Genomic DNA, 24,538 nt, shown 5'->3' with positions numbered 1-24,538 from the left:
TGGGAAAGGAGGGCAGTGGGTTATCTATTGTGTACTGCCGGCTCGGTTGCAAGTAGCGCATGATGCGGCAATAAGACACTGGCGCTAGCAGCACACGGATATACAAACACACACACACGGGCACAAGAGCAGCCTGCAAAGGGTGATAGTCCTTAGGGTTTTAGGGTTTTGGTTTCGGGGCCAGATGGCCGCGGCTGGGGTGTGGCGATTATTGAGCTGCGGACGGAAGGCTGCGACTCGCCGTGTGGACCGCCTGGTTTCGGAGCGTCAGGGCGGTGGAGGGGTTGGGGGTTCAGGTCCTGGGTCGGTTGCTTGGCGGCGGCGGCGGCGGCGGCTGCTGTTCACTGCGCCGGTTCTGCAGCGGCGGCCGAGGAAGCCCACGCGGGCTAGGCCACGGGGCGCCGCTTCCCCCCAATTGTTACACTCCAACATGAATTTGTTGCCCCCCCCGGTGGGGAGGGGGTTTGGGTTTGGGTTGCCCACATCTCTGTACATGTGGGAACATGCCGCAAGTCGCTGTACGGCAGTAGCAGCTGTAGTAATAACAGCAGCAGCGTATGAGAAGGCACGGCAGGCACGACAGACAAAAGGGATGGATAACACCACAAGATGAGCAGGACAGGTACAAACAGACATACACACAAACAGAAGAGGTAGATGGACAGACAGACAGACAGACGGCGGCACATACCGTTAGCACACTTACCGTTGACGGTTGGCACCAGTACAGCGGCCGACCAGCACGTACGGGCGGCGTGCCCAGGGGTGACCCCGGCGGCGCCTCAATCCTGCCGTACTTGGTTTCGGGGGGGCAGTAGCACATGGCGATGTCGTCATCGCAAATACCTGGGTTTGAGGGGGTGTTGGGAACAGAGCATGTGTATACGTATGTATGTATGTATGTGCGGCGGCCGAGAGGTGGCAAAGGGAAAGAGCACACAGCGGTGGAGGAAGAGCAGAACAAGGGGGGAAAGCATGGAGGCGAAGTACGACAGGAAGGGGGAATCGTACACAGAGGAGAGGGGATCAACCGGGTCGAGGCGGGGGAAACTGGTGACCCAGGGGAAGGCGCAGACGTGTACTCGGAGGGCACTCCGGGCGCCCATTGGCCCCCTCCCGAGAGGGAGCCCCATTCCGCAATAACGTCGCCCAACCACAACATCGCTAAGGCCACCATAAAGGTTAACCGCTAGTTCGTTGGATTAAACGCTTGTTCGTACTCCCCCTCCCCAAGTCCCCACCTCCACCTCAACCCCCCCTCTGGGTCCCCCCACCAACCCCCCACGAAAACCCCCAAAACACCCTTCCGGGCGGTGACCAAAGGGACCGAAAGCGCCATCCTCCCTTCCGGGCGGTGACCAGAAGGCCGGAGGGGGGCCCCCGCCCGGGGCCCACTTATCCGCCACTAGCCATCCTCCCACCCAACCAGCGATTGACGTTTCCCCACCCACCCACCCCGCCCTTCCCTTACCTGGCCCCCCCCCACCAACGCGCACCCTCTAATTCCCAACACAAAGCCCCAATCCAGATCCTTAACCCCCCTACCCCCCCCTACTCCACCCCCCCAACTACCCCCCCCCACTACCCCCCCTACTCCACCCCACTCCCCCCCCCTTACTACCCCCCCCCCACACACACACCTGCACAACGCGAATGCGACCACTCCGTGTAGTTGTGCCACCCGAGGTCGCGCTTGTCGGGGCCCATGCGCCAACACGGCCGCTTGCGAGGCTGGCTGCAGTCAGCGCCGCCGTACCCGGCAGGGCAGTAGCAGATGCCGAAGTCGTACTGGCACTGCCCCACACCGCTACAGTCATTGGGACATGGCTTATCACCCCGCTTGGGAGGTGGCCGGGGTGTTGGAATCTGCGGCCAAGAGCTCCGAGGGGGGCACAAGGGGAGGGGAGGGCGATCAGCGGCGGAGGGGCTGATGGCTCAGACAGGGCGGGGCGGGGAGGGGAGGGGAGCCTCATGGAAGTGTGGAGATGGGGCCGCCCGCCATACGGGTATGTGAGCGGGGGAGGGGTATGTCAAGCCATGGGGGTGTCAGCGGGCATCAGACCGCCCATTCCCTCCCGGCCCCCCCTCCGGCGAGCGGGCCGTCTGAAAGGCGGGAGAGGGGCACTCACCGACGCCATGTCCGCTGCTGCTGCTGCTGCTGCTGAGGGACTAAGGGCTAAGGCCCGGAGGAGAGCAGAGGGGCACACAAGACATAGCACCCACCGCCATGGGTGCCCGGGGTATCCCTGCCTTCCGTCTAACCCCCCAATCCCCCTCCGCCCTCCACCGGCAACATCGACACCTGCCGCTCACTGGTCCCCCCCCGTGTGAGGCTGCATCCCCCGTCTCACCTCACCTCAATTTAATCACCCAGGCCAGCCGCTCAACAGCCAGGCTCAGGCCGAGCCAACCTCGCCCAGTGCCCTCTCCATTGGCCAACCCAGCGCCCTTCCCACGCCACACCCCACGCCTCCAGCGCTACACACACACACACACACACTCCTAACGTCCTCTCTCTCCCACCACCCGTCCTGGCCCCCCAAGCCCTGTGCCCCGTCCATAAGGCCCGGGGTCAGCCCTGCGTCCCCTCCTCATTCCTCACTCCCCGCGGAGCAACCCCCCCCCGCCGCCGTCGCCTCCGTGTACCTGTCTGTAGTAATGTCCGCACCAAGACCCGCGGGTCACCGCGCAGTGCTCCTCCGGGGTTTGCGGGAGGGGGGGAACGCGGGGAGAGGTGGCTGCGTCCCCTCCCCCTCCAGCTTCCCCGCCCGCGGCTGATCCCGCGGCGCCGGCTGATCCTGATACCTGTGGATGGAGTTGGGGGAGCTGTGAGTAGAGGGGAGGGTGGCGGGTGTGGACGAGTAGGGGAGTGAGTATAGATGGATGGCGTGGGCAAGGAGGTGGCGACCGGGGGCCTCCGGCGGTGACGTGATGTGCTGGGGCCGCGGCAGAGTGTGTGAGTTTGTGTGTGTGTGCCTGTGTGTGTGTCGAGAGAGAGTGTGGTAGTGTTGCGGGGTAGTATTGCATGCCGCATGCCGCTGATGCATATGACGCATCTCGTGGTCTCGGAGGACATCCTGGTGTGCGTGTGAGTGTGTGGTGAAATGCCAAGTTGCGCAGGCATTAGCAGCGCAGCAATGCGGCACAGCATTACTGTAAGGAGACGTCGTTTCGGCGGCGGCAGGTGACGGGGTGGGGGGAGCCTGCAGCAGGGGCTCAGGTGCCCCGGATAGCAGAGAGGAGAGAGAGGAGATGAGCGCGGGCGGAGGAAACCTATCCCCGGGACAGGGGGCCATCAGAGGCCAGGAAGAAGAAGATGAGCGCGGGTTTCGGAAAGTTGAGGATGGAGTGGCAGAGGATGTGGCTGAGGGGTTACCTTCATAAAAGCAGCCACCAACCTGCAACAAAGTTCTTCGAAATTGCGCCGCGGACTCGTCTAGCTCAGCGTAGGGCAGCAGCTCCTCTGAGTTAAAAACCGCAAGGCCAGGAGGCAGCACGGCAACCGCCAGCTGCGACGATGGATAACTCGATGGGAAGGTTTCGACGTAGAACCACTTACGACTACTTGTGTGTTATGCACGGCCATTCCCCATTGCGGACTCACCAGCACCAGAAGACGCGTTGCTTCTTGGCTACGCGCCATTCCTGCTTGTGGGTTGCTCCGTGATCTACTGATCTACCCCAGATTTTCGTTAACAATTTCAACCTTTTAATGTATAAATAAGCGGGAGTAGGGTGAAACTGGTTTAATTACCAATAGCACCTCGGTGACATTTCTGCACGGTACGGTTTCCAGGTTAAATAATAGAGTCCTCCACGAGTTTTTGTTATGATAGATAGAGCGCAAAACGTTGCTTGGAAACAGTCAACGACCGAAACCGACGGCAATGGCAGTTTATTCCGCTCCGAAATGCATTCGTACATCTCGACAACTACCTCCGAGCAACTGCCTCAGCGCACCTAGTAGCTATGTGGCCTTATCGTAGGTGCCACGCGTGCACGTAGTGTCCTTCCTCAAGCTTTGCATTCTGTTGCGTCTTGGTTCCTTGAAGGCAAATTTCTATTCGGACAATTTTGCCGGGCTCGAGTCACTGAGTGGCGTTTAAAGGGAATCATGACAACAGCGCATCGCCCAACATGGGCACCCGCTGTTGGCGGCGAGGAGCAAGGTGGAATGCGCATCTTCAAGCCAAGCGTGGCAGTCTCTTCCAAGAACCTCCCTGCGCACACAAAGCTAAAGTTTAGGCAGGACGGACAATCGAGCGTTGATGAAGTGCGGGTCAAGGACCTGCGAGCCGAACTGGAGGAGAAAGAACGGAAACACTTTGCTAAGAAAGCCGGGACAACGTCCATCTTCGAAGGTGAGTGTTTTGTGAGGGATTTTTTTAGAGCTTGAAGCGAAAGCGGCCAAAACTTTAGCAACCCCTCCACCTGACTCCTGCAGAGGAGCGGCAAAAAGACCTCAAATTGCTTGAAGCTGCACCGCCCGACGGTCAAACGAGGCAACTGGTTCCTAAAGCGATAGACGCAGACGACGAGGACCCGGAGTCGTCGGAGAGTAGCAGCGACGATGATGACGACGATGTAAGTCCCAAACCCCCACTGCGTCGGGTTTATTTGGGAAGCCACAAGGGACGCAAAAGTGCGGGGCCAGCCCGTTGAGATCTTTGGGTGAATCCGTCCATCGGCACACGGGTCTTTGCGTTTTCAGCGCTCGGCACAATTTTTTCGAGTCCGGGTTGTAAGCCCATCCTGGCCGGCCGCGAGGGAAGTTCTTGCGTCACTTCCCCCTCCTCCCTAGGGGGAAAGCACTCCCCCCTCCTCCCACCCAAATGGCCTCGTAGAGGTCTCGAGCATTCTGGATAGCGCCAACTTGATTGTTGCTGCGACCACACCGCCGTCTTGCGGCCTGGCGGTCGAGGCCTTCCTTGTGCCGTACGAACTTGCAGCCGTACCAGCAATAAAGTGGAGTACTAGCAATAAGGCGGAGCAGTGCGACCCGGAAAGATTGTCTAAATGTGAACGGAGGCCCCCCCCCGGGGGGGGGCCCGCGGGGTTTTATCCACCGGGGGTGCTCCCCACCTGGGGGTTAGTACCACACCACCGGTGTGACTTGGCAGCAGCATCAGCACTGTGCGGCGCAAGAATGACCTGTCGGGCGGCGACCCGCACGGTACGGCGCGACATAACCATACACATACACACACGGCGCGTGAGTGACACATGCACGGTACACGTGTATACGGCAGACCGGGAACACCACCCAGACGGTGCGGACCTCTATCCCCGCCCCAATACCCCAATACCCCTGACTCCATGGAACCAACTGTACTGTACTACCCCCCCCCCCCCCGTACCGAACTCTTCCCCTCTCTTGCCTCTGATCTGATCCAGTAGGGCCCTATATGGCAGCCTAAAGCCCCTACAGTACACCTACAGCCCTCCCTCCCCCCCTAACCCCCGCCCCCTCTGTCCCACGCTGATCCCCCCCTCCACTCGGATTGTTGATATGGCGATGTCCCCCCGGTGGCCCCGGTGGGCCCCTCAGGACGAGGAGGCGCTGCTGCTGGCGGAGCTGGAGCGGATAAAGAAGGAGCGAGCGGAGGAAGCCGCCAAGAAGGTATTGCGAAGAAGCACACCACGATTTGGCACACCGCAAGTCTTGACAGAGCGCCTAACCATATGTATTGAATACACTTTGCATGGAGTACTAATGGAAAAGACACAGCAGCAGCAGCGCAGAGTGACGGGGGGGGGGTGCCTCCAAGGTCTTGGCTCCACCCACAACTGTACGAGCTGCGTGGACTGGCGGGTGGTCCTCCCGCTGCCTCACCTGGGGGGGGGGCGGGGCCCCGCGGAGGTCGGGGTGGCACTTTACTGGGCTGCTGGCGCTGGGAACACACACATAGAGACACACACACACACACACACACGCGCGCACGCGCACGCGCGCCCCTGTCGGAACTTCCGTCATCGCGGCTCAAACTGTTAAAACACACACCCCTGGGCTCGAGCCGTTTATTGACACGGGTGCCCCAGCAGGTCGCACACAGGTCAGGCAGCCGAACGTCCGGACGTCCCGGGAGACCGGGGAGACGCAGCAAAGGCACCCCCAAGGGGTGGACTTTAGAGGGGGCGAGAGAGAGGATAGATGGAGAGAGGGGGGAGGTGGAGATGGGAGATATTAGTGGGAGGGGGGAGGTCGCTGTGGAGGGGTGTTTATGGCGGGTTGGGAACAGAACAGAGCACAACCGGAGGAGGAGGAGGGGGAGGGGGGCAGCAGAGCGGTGGATGGTGATGCGGGCCGGGGCAGTTGGGGAACGGTTGGGGACAGTTAACACTCGGGGGTGGCAGGGTTCGTTTTTTCAATCAGGTTGTTGGGTCGGTTGGAAGTTGGCGGGCGGTTAGGGTGTTCGGTTGGTGCCATGACAACACAATACGACATTTGCGACATATTGGCCCTCTCCCTGTTGCAGCAGCAGCAGCAGCAGGAGTACATTTGTGTGTACGGATTGCTAATTGGGTTTAAGTCTCATGCGGCTAGTCGTACTGTCCTACCTTACCCCCGCTCCCCCCTGAGCTGTCGTACGCCCCCACCGCGCTCCTGCTGGAATGCGACTTTGCTTCACGGGGACACCGGCAATCGACAAATTGCATTTCGTTCCCTGACACCTTTCCCGTTTCCTGTCTCTCCGTCAACCTCCTTTCGCGTCCCTCTGCCCGCCCCCCCCCCCAGGCTAAAGAGGAGGCGGAGGCCGCTGCCAAGGCGAAGGAGGAGGAGCTTCGGAGCGGCAACCCGCTGCTGGGCATTGGGGGGGACGTCAGCTTTAACATAAAGCGCAGGTGCGGGGGGTCCCCCGGGGGGGGGATATGTGGGGCCGCCAACACCGGCCAGTGGCGGTGGGAATGAAGTGGTGATTTGTTGGTGGTGGGTGAGTAGTAGTAAAGTGAACTTATGAAGTGGGTGTGGCGATGGAGCGCGCACCTCACCTCACCTCACCCCACGTAACGCAACAGCACGTTACCGGTATTAGGATACTGTGTTTCCCTTTCTCGGCGGGGGGCCGTGTTGGGTTGGGTAGAATGCGGACCCAACTCGCGGACTCCTCCCCTGGCCCTTCATATCTTACGGCTTGGGTCTACTGCTCTTCTTCCGCTCTTGTTTTTATCTTGGCGGTTAGGAAGGTAGGTAGTTAGGTAGTCTCTTTCCGCTGTCGTCATCACTACTAACATCATCTCGAGGACTGCTTCTTCACAAGCGCCGACTGGTTAGTCATGCGCTCTTTACATATCCCGCATCAGTCTTTCCTTCTGGCATCAGCTTCACTCGCTCGTGTGGGGTTCGTCTTCCCCCCCAAACCCGGCGGTTTAGGTAGTCATTATGCTTTTCCTCCTTTGAACTCGACAGCTGGATAGTCGTCCGCAATCTAGCCGGCCACGTTGATATTGGTTATTGATAACTTGTTACAGTATCCGGGTGCAGTACAGTGCAGTGCAGTACCTGTTTGTCTATTCCTGGAGTATCTGTCTACCTCGGGTATCAGCTTCACCCGTCTGTGGCTCGTCGTATACCCCGTCGTACATCCGCTGCTTGCACATGTTTCCCCCTCCCCCTCCCCATCCCCCCGAACAAACGGTTTGCCTCCAGGGTGGCCTCAGCGATGTTGCGGTATTTCCTTTCCTTCAATCGTCTGTGCTTCTTCGTACCCCTACCCCTACCCCTACCCGTACCCCCGTAACGTGACCCCGCCAGGTGGGATGATGACGTCGTGTTCAAGAACCAGTCCGGGGGGGAGCCAAAGGCGCAGAAGCGCTTCGTGAACGACACCATCCGAAACGACTTCCACCGCCGGTTCTTGCAGCGGTACATCAAGTAATGGTGTAGTAGTAGTGAGAGGATGATATGATATGATGTGATGTGATGTGGTGATATATTGGCGAAGAAGGAGGGTGGGGTGGTTGGGGGTGTGGCTCGTCCCACCTGGCGGGGAACATACATACGTTGAGAGCAGCTGCTGGGGGTGGGGGGGGTGTACGAAGGGGGGTGAGTGACAGGGCAGCAGCGGCGGCGGTGTTTCTTTGACCCGGGTGTGGATAGGTGGCGGCGGGTGGGTGGTGGTGGGTTTGTGGGGGGCTCTGCGGTGACCTCGTTGCGGGGGAGTGCAGCCACATCAGTGACGACCGTTTCAGTTCCTGATACATCAAACCCCTGAATCCCTCCTGCGCTACGGAGGGGACTCCAACTGGCCGGTGGAAGCGCTGGGAGGGTGTAGGAGTGCGGTGGGGTTAGGGGGATATTGCTGCGGGAGGAGGTAGTGAGCAGTGCAGGCCCCCTTCCCTCCCCGTGCTGTTTCTGACGACTATTCTTCACGACAGGAGTGGTGGGGCTGCTCGCCAACATTGCCTCCCTTTTGTGGTGATGGTGGTGGTGGTGGTGGTTGTTAGCCGCACGTAATGGTCGAGTTCGTGGCGGTGATGGTCGTGGAAAGGCGGAGTATTAATTAACAACGTGGCCGCAAGGCACATAAGTACATAATAACAGCATTTTTTACATCTCAACATCAACTCCGCGTCAACACCCTCCACCCTCCTAACCGAATCCATGCCATTAGGAACCGTCCAAAGGAAACCTATCCCTAGAGGCCTCGCCGCTGTTAGGACGGTTCAAGTTGATCAGCTCAACACAGCCAACACACAGCATCGCATCTAAAGCAAGACACACTTTGCACAACTCGCCATTAGCACACACACTCACCCACCACTAGTCGGTTCGTAATAGCAACCAACGAACTATCAATCAAGAAATCCGCACCACGCTCCTCGGAAATCTCCCTAGTCGTTGGTGCAGCTGCGGCGCTCTCAGCGGTGGTGGTGGTGGTTCAGTCCCTCCCACCTCCACGTCGCCTCCGCACCTTTTCCTCCGACGCGCTGCCCGGGTGTCGCCCTCATCCGCCCTTCCTACCCTTTTCGGGTCGTTAATATGTATACGTTGTAGTGTAAAGGGGGACGACGTGCCAATTTCCTTGAAGGTCCGGACGCCGCCCTCAGCACCAAGGGGCAATGGACGGACGGAACCTCACTGCGCCTAGTGCCGGCACCGTGATCTCCTCTGACGGCCTCCTCTTCGTGCACTTCTCGCTGCCCCTTGCGCCTCCTTCTCCTCCCCTCTCCATCCATTCATCCAAGAACTGGTCGGAAGGGGGTTACGCAGCGGCAGAACAAAAACCCCCAACACGAGCTGTTCTTGAACTTCTCCTCCTCCTCCCTCACTGTTGCAAATAACACTGACAACCGCGGCCGTATGAGAACTCGTTTCGGGTCGCGGCAAAAGAGAAAACACACCCACCGGGTAACCTGCCGCCTTCCCTAAAATAGGCGAAATAGGGAGGGGGTGACCCCGCCGAGAAAACCTGAAGGCTTAGAAGGGCCGTCATGTGGGATCATGTCACCCTATTCGAGGTGCAAAACACCGGGTCAGCTCAGCTCAGCGCCATGCACCCCCCCCCTATCAGACGACGACGAATGGACGAGCTCTGCCCTCGGGATCATCTGCTGTGTACGACAGAAAAGAAGGCTCCGGAAGGCCCCACCCGCCACGAACTGCAACCCCCACTGCGATAGACCTCTCGTCCACCTGATGTGTTTGTGTGTGTGTGTGTGTTTGTGTGTGTTGGGGGGGGGGGGGTACTTGAGCCCTCACAGGGCTATCTATCGGCACCTGGCTCTGCACTACCAACACACACACTCTCTCTAGCACACACATACATACACACACGCACCAATGTGCTAAGGAGGCTAAGAGGTAATAGACCCAAAACTGCTAAAAAAAGCTCTTAACATCAGTCAGTCAGTCGGTCGGTCGGTCGGTCGGTCGGTCGGATGTGCGCTAGCAGCCGGTGAGAGCCACCCCGCCATGGCGCCACACTGCCGGAGGTATTCCCCGCCCCGCCGCACCCATCACCCCCCACCGTGGGAATGTACGTAAACCGTGCGCCCTCCCTCTTCATACGGCCCGGGTCCCGCAACCGCCACAACCACCACCGCCGCCACTCCTAGATCGCACCCGCCGCCTTGAGCTCCTGCTCAATGGCCGCCGTCGCGCCGCGGGCACTGTCGCCGCCGGCGCCGCCACTGGCGGCGGCACCTCCGCCGGCGGCGGCCGCCGCCCGCTCCACCTCCGCCGCCATAGCCCTGCTGGCGGGCGCCATCGTCTCCGGTGTCGTACCCGCCGACTCGCTGGGCGGTTGTGCGGCGGCGGCGGCGGCAGGCGCCGTCACACCCAAAGCGGTGCCCTGCCAGATCGCATGGACGGCGCCGGAAAAGGACGCCATACATAGTACGGAATACGGCACGACCGGTACCGATTACCGGTACGCGGCGTTGTCCGTCCGCCAAGGAGATGGATGGTCCGCAGTCGTACAGGCGGGCGAAGGACGGGAGGTTTATGGAGAGTGATTGGTAGGGTGTTGTGTTAATGGCTCATGTGGCGGTGGCGGTGGCGGTGGTGGTGGTGCCTATTCCCTCCCCCCCCCCGGCACCAAATGCAGACGGCGTGTGCAAACACATACATAAACATACACACATACCCGCGTTCATACATTCCACGCTTCACTCGGTCGACAACCTCACAGGCTCCGCTGCCTCCTCTGAACCCCCCCCCCCCCCCCCGGGTGGTGGCGGTCCCCTCCGGTGCCCTCGCTGGAGGGGGGGACCTTCCCCTCCCGACAGCTTCCCAACCTCCTCCCAACCACCCCCCAACCACCTCCCAACCACCTCCCAAAAAAAAACACCTCCCAACCACCTCCCAACCTCCTCCTCCGGCTCGTTCAGGAACAACGAAACAGGAACCGAACCAACGAAATAAACCGAACTAAATCCGAAACCGGATATGGAATCAGTCGCCTGAAAGAAACCACAGGCCGCCACAACTAACTAACTAACTAACTTGCACTCACCACTCCCTTGACGGTGTGCGTTACGCCCTCCGCGGAGTGCTTCACTTTCTCCGCCGCCTCCACGATGGGCTTGGCGGCCGCGGCGGCGTGCTGTACGGCAGCACTGCCTGCATGCCCATGGAGCAGATGGACAAACATACACGCACACACATACATATGTGAAAGACGAAGGAGCAGCTAATAACTCGCCACCGGCCAGAGAGCGCTTACCCCTGTGTTGCGCCACACACACATACACACATACATACATACATACATACATACATACATACATACATACATACATACATACATACATACATACATACATACATACATACATACATACATACATACATACATACATACATAAACACACACCCTGTTGTTTCCATCGCAACGCCCAGTAACGCATCTACCTGCACCCGTTCGCTTCCTACCTACCTTCGAAGACTACAGTTCAATCAGTGCGATTCGCCTTGCGATTAGGCACATCCACCTTATATTGGAGGTCTTTGGATCTTTTCACACTCCACAACACAGAATAGGACACCCAGAACTCCCACTCAGAGCTCAGAGCCAGAAGGGACTTCTGCACATCATCTGTTTTGTTGATCCCAGAGCACCTCTCCCCCTCCCTCTCCCTCCCCCCCCCCGCACACACACACTGCTGCGAGACCGCAGCAGGAATCCCTTTTTTCGTTGTTGATGTTGTTGTTGTTGTTGTTGTTGTTGTTGTTGTTGTTGTTTGCAGCAATAGCTCAGAGCCGCATAATGGAGTGGGGGAGATACCAAGTCCTTCGCTTCACAGAAGCAGGTCCGCTTACTTCGTGTTTGTCTGTCTCGATAGTGCTGTTACTTCTATCCGTCGGTCACCTGGGACCCACCTGCTACGTAGCTAGGTTAGGGCAGGCGCACGTCACTGCCGTTGAACAGCACTGGCACACATCATTTTTAGATGAGGCCGTGTGCGCCCGCCAGGTGTACGGGATGGTCATAACCTCCGCAGCCTCCCGATCCGGGACTGCAAAATACGGGCTGCTCCAGTGTAAGATCGGGAGGCTGCGGAGGTTATGACCGTCCCGTACACCTGGCGGGCGCACGCGGCTCCGTACGTCCCCAGCCGCGCTGAGCATGGCCCCATCTTATTCATCTTATCTTATTTAGGCTCCTCGAGGGGCATTTCAATTATCATTTAGATTGATTGAAAGAAGGAACATGCAGTTTTCAATTTCTCATGCGAAAGGAAAAAGACTCATGCAAAAGGGAAAAGGCAAAGGAAGAAAGAAAAAGTAAAGGCGCTTGTTGTTGTCAATCAACTTCAGGAGGTCAGCAATTCAGCATTCAGCAACATGCATGCACATGCACACGTGCGCACGTACGTAACAGGCCCCACATTCATTGACGTGATCTAAATTTTGACACGTTATTAACATATTGGGAGTTTGGTCTAGTGGTATGATTCTCGCTTCGGGTGCGAGAGGTCGTGGGTTCGATTCCCGCAACTCCCCGCTCGAGCGCTGATGAGCTATCCATTTTGCAGAGACAATGCGCACGCTGTCATAACTATGTTCTGAAGTGTTACGACATGTAATTTTATGATGTCAGTTCATGAGCTTTCGGAATACGTGTCGTAACTTCGGAGCTAGCGGAGCTTGAACTTGTGTGTACGACGAGTGAGGTTGTGGCGCGCTGACTAATTAAGCGGACCAAATTATGAACATTGTAAGTCTAAGTTGAGATTGAAGATCCCGATCCTCTGTGCATACGCCAGTATCTCGGATAGTAAAGTCAGCTTACGCTTCTCAATTGCTAGGAGCGGTCTGGTTCCCTTTCACGACAACAGAACACGGAACAACACTGTCCGCGCCCAGAGCAACGGCCCCCCAACTGCGCAAAGTACGGCCTAACTAGGGATTAACTACCGAAATCCCCGGCAAGTTTACTTTTCGTAGTAGCCAGCTTCAGCAAGATTACGACGATCTCCTGAGCTACGCAGGTGGACTATTATTATAAGTATAATTATTATAAACTCGAATGAACCCCTGGGAACGATATGTCATATTTTAGCACGCCTGCCCTAGAGCCTACTAGCCTAGCCCTTGCGTGTAGCTGTAGCTGTAGCTGCACCTTCACAGAGTTGGAAAGAAGCTAAGAAAAAGATAAGAACAGAGAGAAAAGGTGGAAGAGATTGAAAAGAGAAAAACAACAAAAGATTTTAAGTGGTGGAAGTGCCATCTCACTGCTCGCCGGGACTTGAGAAACAATGGGAGAAAACGCGAGAGGGCAAATGTGGAAACTTCTGAAGAAGAGAAGAAAACTCAATTTATAAACATTCAAAAATGTACGGGAACAAGAAACGTAAGCGGCACCTTACATTACAGATCGGCGGGGTGCAGAGCGATGCCCCATCCTCGCATCCGGGGGGGGACGGGCACACATCCCGTCGGTTGGATAGATACATCCTGCATCACCACCACCCTTATAAATCCTCGAGCCACACATCCAACAGCTCCGCATCCTGGTGACTGGAATTCCCTTCCCTCCGCCATCCGCATCCTGTGTGGGTTGGCGGGTTGACCCTCCCTCCCGAACTTGCGGCCATCCTGGGCGCTCTGCCTCCCATCATCACTATCCTGGCGGGGAGGGGAGGTCCACATCTCTATCCCACCTACTCCTTCCCGCCCGTATCTGCGCCCATCCGGTGACCCTCCGCCGTACCCTGACCGCTCTGCAACCCTCCTCACACAGACTTACATACATTCACACACGCACAAACGCGCTTGCCCCAACGCTGAGCTGAGCCGAGCTGAGCTGTGCATCGAAAAGGTATCGGTAGGTTTCAGATCCCCGGGAGGAAGCTTCGAGACGCAAGATAGTTGCTAAGTTACCTAGGAGGTTGTTGCCTAACTAAGACATGACTAAAAATTGGCAGAGCGACTGGTGCGCGTGCGGCTCCTTCATGCAGCATCAACAGCAGAAGGCAGTGGTGGCTGCAGCAGCAGTAGCTACGGAACTGAACGCGAACACTGGTGTCCACCATCTCTCCTCATACCGACAACACACCATGAGCACCCCCCTCCTCCCCCTTTCTTTTCCCTCCACCCCCCCGGTTTAGAGGTACCCACCGGCCGATAGCACCTCCGACGCCGCCTTCACCGCCTCCACGCCGGTCACCACCGCCTGCACGGCCTCCTTCACCGCCGACTTGCCCTTCTTGCCGGCGCCGGGGGTGGCCCCCGCCCCCTCGCCAGAGGGCTGTTGCGGTTGGAGGTGGTTGGGACATCCACACGCACCGGGGGAAACGGAAGTAATTGGTCAGTGCAGGTGGTTAAAACAGTTGGTTAAAACAGTTGGTCTAATGTTTGGTCTGAGTAGGAATGTAAATTGCTGTTAAAGCCTTTTAGGTTTCGTTTGTAATCTAGTTTATGCTGATGACAAATGATAACAGCCACATATGTATTTGGCATCTGCAATGGCTTACAACAATTAATTTCACGTCAGTAACTAATCGTCTTGCTTTGGCTGTGGCGTGTCGCCCAGTTCGAGTCCCTCCTACACCACTCCCCCATCGGCTTGGTCCCCACCTTCCCCCCTCAAGTACGGCATTCCAACCAACATAACCAACTCCTGCAGGAAAAAGCCCTCCACCATCATCACCCCTGGGTGGGTGTGTAGGTATCGGCAAAACCGCCGTTAAAACACTTCTCCCCCTGGGAAGAGGGGGGAATACCCTGCACTGCCAAGGGGCTATCGTACTGTTAACACACTGCCGTACCTTGATTAACCGCTCCGAGGGGTTGTTCAGGCAGATGTTGGCGTTCAACGCTGTCGCGTACGATACCCACACCAGGTACGGCACCATAAGCGGCAACTGTACGGCAGGACTTGTGGCACGTGCCATGGCGACCGTGGCCGCGGTAGCCACCCCCAGAAGCGCTGATGTGGTAATGATGATGACAAACAGACAAACAAAAGAGTTCCACACACACACACACACACACACACACACACACACACAGACACGGGGAGAGAAGTCGTGAATGTTCTCGAAGCAACACGGTGTTCACCAGCTGCAGGTCAAGGGACCTCAAGCAGCCAACAGATCGGTGGGCCGTAACGACCTGTGTAGCCCCCCCCCTCCAGGCGGCAGTTGGGGAGGTTCGAAATGCGCATCTATGTGTGGGTGTTTTTGTCCCCGGGCGGTTTGCTTGGGGGGAGGTCCTACTGTGCGGGGAGTGGGGGAACCACTCGGGGGGAAGGGGGGGAAGACGAACCCCACACGGGCGAGTGAAGCTGATGCCAGAAGGAAAGACTGATGCGGGAGATGTAAAGAGCGCATAACTAACCAGTCGGCGCTTGTGAAGAAGCAGTCCTCGAGATGATGTTAGGTCAGTGGTCATGACGACAGCGGAAAGAGACTACCTACCTACCCTCGCCCTTGAGGGGGTGGAGGGCGGCGGCGGGTACTGTGTTTCGTGCCATGCGGGGCGGATGATGTCAACCACACCATCCGCCCCACATCCACACCACCCCTCCACGCCCCCGACGAGCTCCAGGAGGGGCCCCACCCTCCAAACCCCCCACCCCCCAACATCCCGACTCCTCACCGCCCGCGCCCCTCCTCACTTACCGGTGATGTCCATCAGCGCCACGTCGGTCTTGTGGCTCTTAAAGAACAGCGGGTTCCTTCAAGGTGGCGTGTGTGTATGGGGGGGGGGAGGGGGCGTGGTGTGTGTGTGTGGGGGGGAGAAAGACGAACCACACACGATTGAAGCTGCTGCCAGGGCAAGAGTGTATGGGGGGGGGAGACCCTGTGGCGGTAGCTAACCACTAACAAACTAGGTGAGGGGTGGTTAGAGCGGTTGTAATTGGCCGGGGTTACCGGGGGTAGAGAGGAGACAGGGCCGCGTGGGTCCCTCCCGCCCCGGTGGGGATCCCCACCACCACCTGATGTGGAGGGGGGGGGGCGTGTGTGGTCATCCGTGTCGCAACATGGTGGGGTGAGGGGAGGTAGTGGGAACCCGACTACTACTACCACCACCACCACCACCACCACCACCATTACCACCACCACCATCATCATTACCATTCCCGTTAAGAATAACAGATATGCCTGCAGCAACACTTTTCTAAAATGTACAAAGAGCGGTACGGCGGATAAGGCAATACTCCAGCATTGCCCCCGACAACCCTAAGCCCCCCTTACGCACCCACTCAACACTCTCCCCCCCCCCCCACACACAAACTAACCAAATGAGATTCAGCACGAGCTGCGCGCCGTACAGTCCAAGCGCAACCGTGTTCTTCCCTGGAGTAGTGGATTAGACGTACAACACGGCAAAACACACATATGTCCAGGGCGGGCGGCCCGGGGCCCCCATGCCCCGGGGGGGGGGGAAATGGGGGGGGGTACGACGAAACACAGATGATTGACGAAAATGAAATAGCATAGGGGAATACTCGGAAAATCAGGTGATGCTCCTGCAGGATAACTGCCAACTACCAACGGCCCAACTGCTGCCCGGACAACTGAATTTACCGCAACGGGGTGAGACAGGGGGACAACCTGGCACAGCTCTGATCAGGGGGCAGCAGGGGGCGGGGGCAGTTTGTGTGACGCTGCTGACAGCCGAGTTCAGTCTAGGAAGAAGTACACCAGCCATGGCAACGCATTCACGAGGAGGGTGAATGTACGGAAAGAAAGGTGCAAAACACACGAAGCACACGGACCCAACGGTTTCCAAAAAACCTGTAACCGAAAAACTTCAAAAAACTTCCAAAACGATCTGGAAATCCCCCCTCTGCATACCCCTGCAGGTCTCACTCCCTCACCCCCCCCGGGCGACTCATCCCGTGCACCCCCCCTAGCCGCCGCCGCCGCCGCCGCCGCTACTACGCGCGCCTTCCTAAGAATCTTTCCAAGGGAGCCAATCCCCCCTCTAAAACCCTCTCTCCCCTGCCCCCTCCCACCTTTTTTCTTCCACACCAACCAGGATGCCGTACCCATCATGACGTACAGCGCCGTCCAGACGGGCGCGAAAAGAAAGTTCTAGATACAGTTTCCAGAATCCAGGATTCAGATTCCGTGCATGCGTTATGATCCACGATGCACCACGTGGTGGATCGTGGAATCCAATTGGAATCCAGGACGGGGGGGAGGGCGCGGGTGGTGGTGGTGCAAACGGACCAGTGAAGGACGAGTGAAGGACGAAGAGGACCTCAGGCAGTTTTTAAATGACCATAAATAATGTTGTACTGACGATTCTCTCTCCAAAAGTTTACACATCTATGTTACACACCGTATTATCGACCCGTGTTAGCCCCTGCCTCTCCGTTCTCGCTGCTTCTCTCCCCCACCCCCCCGCTGTACGGGAAACACACAACTGGTGTAAGTCACGCTCCCTCCTCCCTCCGTGTATTTCCCCCACACGCCCCTCAACTAACCGGGGGAGTCCATTTGGGCTTCTTTAAGGTGGGGTACCTGCCGTACATCACGATGCCGTACATTGCGGTGACGTGGGGCGCGCGACGATGGCACAGAGCAACGTTGAGAGGCAGGAGACAAAGATCACCGGGCAGGGGGTACATTACGTGATACATGTGCAATAAATATATTGCCGACGTCCAGGGTTGGATTGGAGAGCGTGTGGGGGGGGACGGCGAAGGGGGTGTTCACATTCAATACGATCCCGTGTTGAACAGGATATCGCCTGAGGGGAGAGCACCCATTAGTCCCGTTCGTCCCCTACTTCCCCCGAAACACCTTGGCTGTACCCGAAGACACTTAAGAACCCGACTCCCAGCTTCCGCGGCCGCCGCCTGGTGGTCAGCTAGCCAGGTATCGCTGTAGCTTTAACCATTTATTTATTGTCAAGGGAGGTCATGTGCAGGTGCGTAATGGTTCAAGTGTTACGCGGTTTTCCAGTCCAATTTTCTTCACCCTACAGGAGAACAAGCGGCGCAAAGGCAAAGAGAAGCCGGATAGTCTGTGACTTTGGTGGGGTGCGCATGCTCAGAGAGACGGTGGAAATTTGGCCGCGGAAAGTGGAACGAGAGATAAAATACAGTTCCAGCATCTGGAGCATATGCGCTGGTTTCTTGCTCACAAACGCTTTTTGCGCTGGGACCCTTTGGCATCGGCAACCTTTCGCAACCTGCATCCCCGCACCGCATAACCTTGCACACATTCTTATTGAACACATTCTTACAGATTCGCGCTAGGATATATGAAGTTTTGCACCCTCGTATTGGCTGCTGGCCCTAATAGTAAATCCTTGTGCACAAGCTCAGGGGCACTGTCAATATGAAGGTGTGATAGCCAATCCCAAAAGGAACAGTATGGAAATAGCAGCCACGTGGGCGGGCCCACTCGCGCTTCAGGCCTGCAGGCCACGATAACAGAACTGGCTGTCGGTTCCGAAAGAGCGATAAATGCGTTACGGAACCCTAGCGCGAGCAGTAAGCACTTGACCCTGGGCAAAAATATTTTTGCATTTAAGAGGTGCACGCTAAGCACCTCGTGCTTCTTACCAGGTGACGACATCTTTCTGTGTGAGGAATCCGCCAATGAAACCGCCGACCAGCGGGACGCCAATCGAGACCGCCTATGCAAGCGATTTCGTTGTGAGGTCATAACATATAGGGTAAGTCTTTCAGACAACCGTCCGTAAGCCGCTCTCGGCGCCAGTTGAGGCCGCGGGTGTGGCTATCGGTGTCGACGCGGAGGCTTGTGTCTTTCAGCAAGCTACATCTTAAACCACCATTATACACTCCATCAAGACGTACCAGTGATAAAGAGTTGCCCATGTCCGTTGCACTTCTCCTTAACAAGCAAAGAACGGATGGGTAACTTTTCGGCACACTTCTCCTGAACAAACAAAGAATGGATGGATGACTTTTCGAATCAAGACTCTTCACCAATTCCAGCTGATTGGACTGCCATATCATGTCGAGCCGGTACAACGCATCGTGCGCGTTTTCCATGGTCGCATAGTACAGTGCCGTACGGCACGATAAGAAACCAGCCGCAAGGAGAGAATCGACAAGCGCCCATCTAACCTTGCCGAACGCTGCCCGGGTTACCTGGAATAATACCTCGCCACGTGCGAAAGAGTTACAGTGAGAGGCAGATTGTGAGGGCGACGATAACATACCGCAATGCGCGTTTGAATCCGGGGCCCGATGCCGAAGGGGAAATTTTGGAATCCGACTTCGGAGCCGGCTCCCGAGCGAGGATGGACGGACTCTGGTGTGTGTACGTATCTGTGTGTGCGTGTTAATGATCTGAGCCGCGGTGATGGAGGTGCCAGTGGTGGTACAGGAATAACTTTACCAGATGAGATGGGGCAGGTCGGGTAGTTAGGTGGTTAGTCAGGTGGTTGGTTGGTTGGATAGGCGTGATGGGGTGGGGCAGTTAGTTGGGCGGGCGGGGAGGGGTGGGCCGGGTGGAGAACAGCGACATGAGACGGAGGTCGGTCGTCGTGGGCAGGGAGGGTTGTGTAGAGGCGGGTGAAGTCCCTTAGCTGCGAGAAGGTGAAATGGGGACCATCGGCGGCGACTTGGCTGGCGTCGTATGCATGGACGGTGGCGATGACAGCTCCGGAGCTTAGGGAGGAAGGGCCAAGTCCGGAAGTCAGGGGTTTGTTCTCCCAGAGTGCTCGGAAGGTGTCGTCGGCCAGGGTGGAGCACAGCTTCACGGTCGGGTGACGGGCAGCAGTGGCGGGGCACAGCTGCGGAAGCGAATCGCCGGCGGGATTTCGTGCATCTTGCCGGTGCCGTGTAGTGGTGGCATCGTGTGCGATACATAGACGGATGTGCGATGGCTTCCTTGGCAGCAGCTAAGCTCTGGGCTCGTGATGCTGTGTGCCTCTAGGGTGGGTGATAGTACTGCTGGGGGGTAAGAGGTGACGTCGTCGCTATGACGGCGGAAGCAGAGGATCTGAAAGGTGTCGGAGCTCTTATCGGAAAAGGCAATGGTGGACTTGTCTTGGGGGGCCTTGCGGACTGCTCGGCTGGCGTTCCAGGAGAAGGGCCGAGACGCGAAGCCAGCAGGAAGCGACCGCACCAGCACCTCCTAGGGGTATCCACCCACTCCCCTAGCAGCAGCTGCGCATCGGCGTTGTCGCCAACTTGCAAGGGAAGTAAGAGCTAAGTTGCACAACTTGAGTCCGTACACTCACTGCTACTCAGTACATCATAGTTGATGCAAAACGCTAATCATAGGCTTCTGTGTCCACCAGCACTTTTTCCAGGGGTGGCGCAGAAGTGTATGTGTATATGTGTGTATATATGAAGTGTATGTGTATATGTGTGTATATATGAAGTGTATGTGTATATGTGTGTATATATGAAGTGCATGTGTATGTGTGTATATATGAAGTGTATGTGTATGTGTGTATATATGAAGTGTATGTGTATGTGTGTGTATATATGTAAGAACCTCCGATCAGTGTGGAGGTCGTAGCTGGGAGACAGCTATGGTGGGATAGCGATGCACAGAGGGGGGAAAGGGACTGATCTGGGTCCCGTGGCCGTGGGCTGGTGGGGGGGGGAAGGAGCTGGTGCAAGGGCGGATTAGGGGGTGCACGTGGTGAGAACATTACTGCGCAGGTCGAGCTGGTTAGGTAGGGACCTTAACCTGGCCTGTGCATTAATTGATATACTTCCTCCTCACCCTATCTAGCCCTAAACCCCTCCATGCCATCTCCCCTTTTGGGCCCCACATCTCTGGAGGCCTCGTGCGGCCCCCTTGCTCCCCGGGTCCTCCTCCTCTTCACATTTTCGCACTTATTGCCATCACCCCGCTGAAGCTGCTAAGTGCCAAGCACAGTGTCGTTGCTGGGACGCTTTCACACGGTGAGCCCTTCACTTCTTTTTGGAGGTGAATATGAGGTGAATTTGGGGTGTTGTCTGAAAACGCGCGCGGGGAGGAGTGGTCCGCGCAAGCGCCCGGGGTGGCCTGGAGGTGAAGAGGTGTTAGGAGGGCTTCGTATGGGTGTCCATTGCTGTCGCACTTGGTCCCATCATGCCCCGGTCCAGTCCGGTCCTGCTGTATACCAAAGAGCAACCCGGTTCACGCGACCTGCGTTTCTGCACGTCTTCAAATCTTCTCTGATATTTGCGCTGGCCATTCCCCTGCTTTTGATGTATCGGTTGGCTGTAACGCTGAGGAGACGGGCCAAGCAGAACCAGGTCCGATGCCAGCAGCTGTCGACAGTTGTCAGCAGTTGTCAACAAAAGTGTGAAGTAGCCAAGAAAGGCAACGAAGGTGGACGGATGGCAGCGCAAACGTGTGACAGAATGTGCAGGACGCTGGGACGGCTTTAGGCATTGCGTTGTGGAGGCGCAGGTCGCGAGAGCTGGCTGTCATTTCCGAAATACCGTATCGGTGTACCGGAAGCTGATGGGACCCTAGCTGTCAGGAGCGGATCGACGCGAGCTAAATACATTAGCTAGTGTGAAGTCCTATAAGGAGAAAAATGGGCTATGATGATGGAGTATGATTGCGTGCATGTTGTTCTTGACAGTTTAGGACATCTTCCGTTGTGACGAGCCCTGCAGCAAACACTCTGGCAAGAGGCACATCAAATGATACAGAATATATGTATGATTTTCTTCTGCGGCCAAAATGTTCCCTGTGAGTCCTTAAAGCAAGCGACCACTGACTGCTCGCAGCGTAAGGGAGGGCGCTGGTGCGACTAGCAGTTTCGGCGCGGAGGCTTGTGTCCGACAGGGGAAATCTACAGTATAGATCATCATCGTACAATTCATCAAAACACGTCACTCATATAGTTTTGCTCACATCCTTCATAATCGCACATTGCTTGGGCTAACAGACAACAGGTAGAATTCAATTAGGAGAAGCCAAAATGCGTCGAGCTTTCTGCCTCGACCAACCTTGGGCTTACAACTTTAACAAACACGAATCATTCCTGAAACGAGCGTTGCCTAGTTGTACAACGGCGTCGTGCAACTTTCGCAAATGCAGCTTCTGGCCTTTGTCAACACTTCGGCCTGCTAGGAGTTTCTTTGGTGGCTATTCACTATTATTGCGTTAACGATGTTTCCAAATGAAGACAATGAAGATAACTCGCCCTTGTAACTAAAGCATGAGGCAAGGCAGCTGACATGATGTTCTGGAGGTTGCTGCCCTTAGTGGCAGGGCTTTGCTTAGTGTGGGTAAGTGGTCTATTGCCTCCAAAACATTCTTGATCAGGGATTAGTTTCACAACACTCCATGGTTGTTTTGCTTTGCAGCGTCTCAGTGCGCCGAGCGGTTATGCAATCAGCAGACATAGTATTGACAATACAGGTCGTGTGAAGCAGATGCTCGGGCCTGGCGATGGCGGCGCTGGCAGACGTCTGCTTCAGGTCGGTCAGGCGAGGATCCCGTAGGGCCGTCACCCAGGGTTAACGTCCCTGATAGAGACTAGCTTTCACGATATGCATGGAGAATGGTTAGATTGTCCCAGTAATAGAAGATGAGAAGCCATGGGAGGTGGGCTTTCGACGGTTGCCATTAGGGTACAAGTGACCACTTGCAGGTTGACTTGTGACGGTGCGGCATGTCGAGCGCATTTATCTTTGTTATAATCATATGGTCCCCCTAGTATCGAAGTCCTCTTCATGCGGTCAGGTTACAGCTTAACAAATGCGGGTTCGTACTAAGGCATGCCGGGCGCATGGCCGATTCATTTAACTAGGTGTCTGGGGCCCTTCATGGCCCCGTTACTAACCCCTGAACACACATATACATCCTGTCATACACAATTGCACACAATTTTGCCATATAAGTAGCGTTCATATTGGATGAAGTGCTTACCGTATTTGTTGAGCTGCCTGCCCGTCGTCCTGCATTTGACACATGTAACTGTTTGCGCTACTTCGCGGAGTGCAAGAATTTCACACCAACCACACTTTCAAATCTCGTTTCATCATCCTCATTCCGGCGCAAGGTCTTTTCCCCTCCAGCCTTCCCCGCGTGCTGCTGCTGCTGCCGGAATTAATGCAGACCAGGACCTGTACGACAGCCACAAAACTATAACCACCTCTCGTCCAACCAGAGAACACACACAGTAAACAATCCCCAAATCACACCATCCCTACATACATACATCCCTCAACACTGCGCCCGCTGTACGTGTCCTACGTTCCTGTCCACAGGACGACGACGAGGAAGTGATTGAAGACCACATCGTGGCCACCGCTCTTATGGAGGTGAACCGCAGCAGCCTCAACCCGCTTCCTGAGCTGGCTGAGCAGAGGTGCTTCCTGACCCGGGGGTCCTGGTGTATCAAGTTCTTCCTGCAGGTGGGCCGCTGATGACTCCAGCTATAGGACTTGCTTGCATCAGAGGTCAAAGGCGTCCTAGAGTCCCATTGGACTATGAACTATTTACAACTGCTTGGATCTGCGGTTTTATTAAGATAATGTGGCCCGTTTGGTCTGATTTGGGAATCATGATGAGATAGGTAGGACGGAGGCGGTAGGTACGGCGGGTTCTACGCGCGTACGGCATCTATCGGGCGGCCACTGCCAAACCAACGAGTAGCTTGTAGGTTTGATTCGATTTGGATCTGATTTGAGTCATTCCTGATGCGGGTCGGAATCGGTTTGCTGGGCGCGGGATGGATCCAGGATCCGGATTACCTCGGACTGAAGATCTGGAGGGGGGTAAACGAGGCGGGGCGGAGCGGAGCGGCGGAAATCCCGCCCCGGGATGGAAACCACATTTCTGTCGGTACTTCGCTGGTATAGTAATTGTTATTAATACATATGTCGTCTTTTTTTTCCTGGTACCCTGAAAAAGTATTTCCCTTCCAGTTAGAAACGTCAATGCTTGCGTTGTATGAGGGCCTGGACCTTGACAGCGAAAAAGCTGTTCGCCTGAGCTATTGTCCCGGCATTGATTGGAACCCTTGATCCGTTTTGTATAATAATAGAGCCGGGTACGGCACTTATGAGTGCGCGGAATGGCAAGAAGCGATGTTTTTTCGACATGTAATGCGGTGAAGAAGCAAAAAATTGAAAAACACGCGAATGTGTGTGTGTGTGTGTGTGTGTTGAAATGGTGAATGGTGGATGCGTGCAAGCGTGTGTGCCTCTCTCCCGGAAGAGAAGGGCATGATGTCGTACATGATGCGATGTCGCTTCTCTACCGCCATCGCGCTCACACCTCACCCTCCGAAACCAGGAACCAACTCCCCGCCACCCGCCCAAGTACCACAACAAGTCCTGTCCGGGAAACTGCGCGGGGGTGGGGGTTTGCAACGCCGAGTACGGCATCTGCTACTGCCCTGCCGGGTACGGCGGCGAGGATTGCAGCCAGCCTCGCAAGCGGCCGTGCAAGCACATGGGCCCCGATAAGCGGGATGCTGGATGGCACAATTTGACGGCCTGGTCGCATACGAGATGTGCAGGTGGGTGTGGGCGGGTGTGGGTGTGGGTGCGGGTGAAGCTGTGGGCGGGTGTGGGTGTGGGTGAAGCTGTAGGCCTTCGCTCGCTCGGCCAGCGTGGCGAGGGCCTACGCTGGGTGTAAGGCTTCGGAGCTTCACAGCGTCTGTAAGTCGCGGACAACTGGGTACCCCAAACCCCTCAAAAAC

At 56.5% G+C, this 24,538-nt stretch overlaps 3 protein-coding genes across 3 annotated transcripts in view; 1 reads left to right on the top strand and 2 right to left on the bottom strand.

Annotated features, from left to right (window-relative positions):
• elg2 (acetylglucosaminyltransferase) overlaps window positions 1-3,643 on the bottom strand; it is a gene marked incomplete at both ends in the record, with an annotated part of 14,281 nt that extends 10,638 nt beyond the window's left edge. The window contains 6 exons of the mRNA XM_002947626.1: window positions 707-846; window positions 1,641-1,879; window positions 2,130-2,176; window positions 2,647-2,805; window positions 3,399-3,509; window positions 3,605-3,643. Of these exons, the coding sequence (XP_002947672.1) occupies window positions 707-846; window positions 1,641-1,879; window positions 2,130-2,176; window positions 2,647-2,805; window positions 3,399-3,509; window positions 3,605-3,643 (735 nt within the window). The remainder of the gene's footprint in view (window positions 1-706; window positions 847-1,640; window positions 1,880-2,129; window positions 2,177-2,646; window positions 2,806-3,398; window positions 3,510-3,604) is intronic.
• A 471-nt stretch (window positions 3,644-4,114) lies between these two features.
• Window positions 4,115-7,877, top strand: VOLCADRAFT_88042 (uncharacterized protein; the record flags this gene model as incomplete). Its single annotated transcript, XM_002947747.1, has 5 exons — window positions 4,115-4,361; window positions 4,445-4,584; window positions 5,549-5,620; window positions 6,737-6,843; window positions 7,754-7,877. 5 exons carry the CDS (start codon window positions 4,115-4,117, stop codon window positions 7,875-7,877), a joined length of 690 nt encoding a protein of 229 aa, XP_002947793.1.
• A 104-nt stretch (window positions 7,878-7,981) lies between these two features.
• Window positions 7,982-16,944, bottom strand: VOLCADRAFT_88041 (uncharacterized protein; the record flags this gene model as incomplete). Its single annotated transcript, XM_002947625.1, has 9 exons — window positions 7,982-8,015; window positions 10,064-10,292; window positions 10,956-11,062; window positions 14,063-14,192; window positions 14,713-14,873; window positions 15,568-15,623; window positions 15,879-15,884; window positions 16,188-16,245; window positions 16,908-16,944. Coding segments are annotated over 9 exons (818 nt in total), but the record flags the coding sequence as incomplete, so codon positions are not given.
• Between the last annotated feature and the right edge of the window lie 7,594 nt (window positions 16,945-24,538).

The sequence above is a fragment of the Volvox carteri genome, assembly GCF_000143455.1.
Source record: "Volvox carteri f. nagariensis unplaced genomic scaffold VOLCAscaffold_7, whole genome shotgun sequence".
In the NCBI taxonomy this organism is placed as follows: domain Eukaryota; kingdom Viridiplantae; phylum Chlorophyta; class Chlorophyceae; order Chlamydomonadales; family Volvocaceae; genus Volvox; species Volvox carteri.
This window is presented reverse-complemented; position numbering and strand designations above follow the sequence as displayed.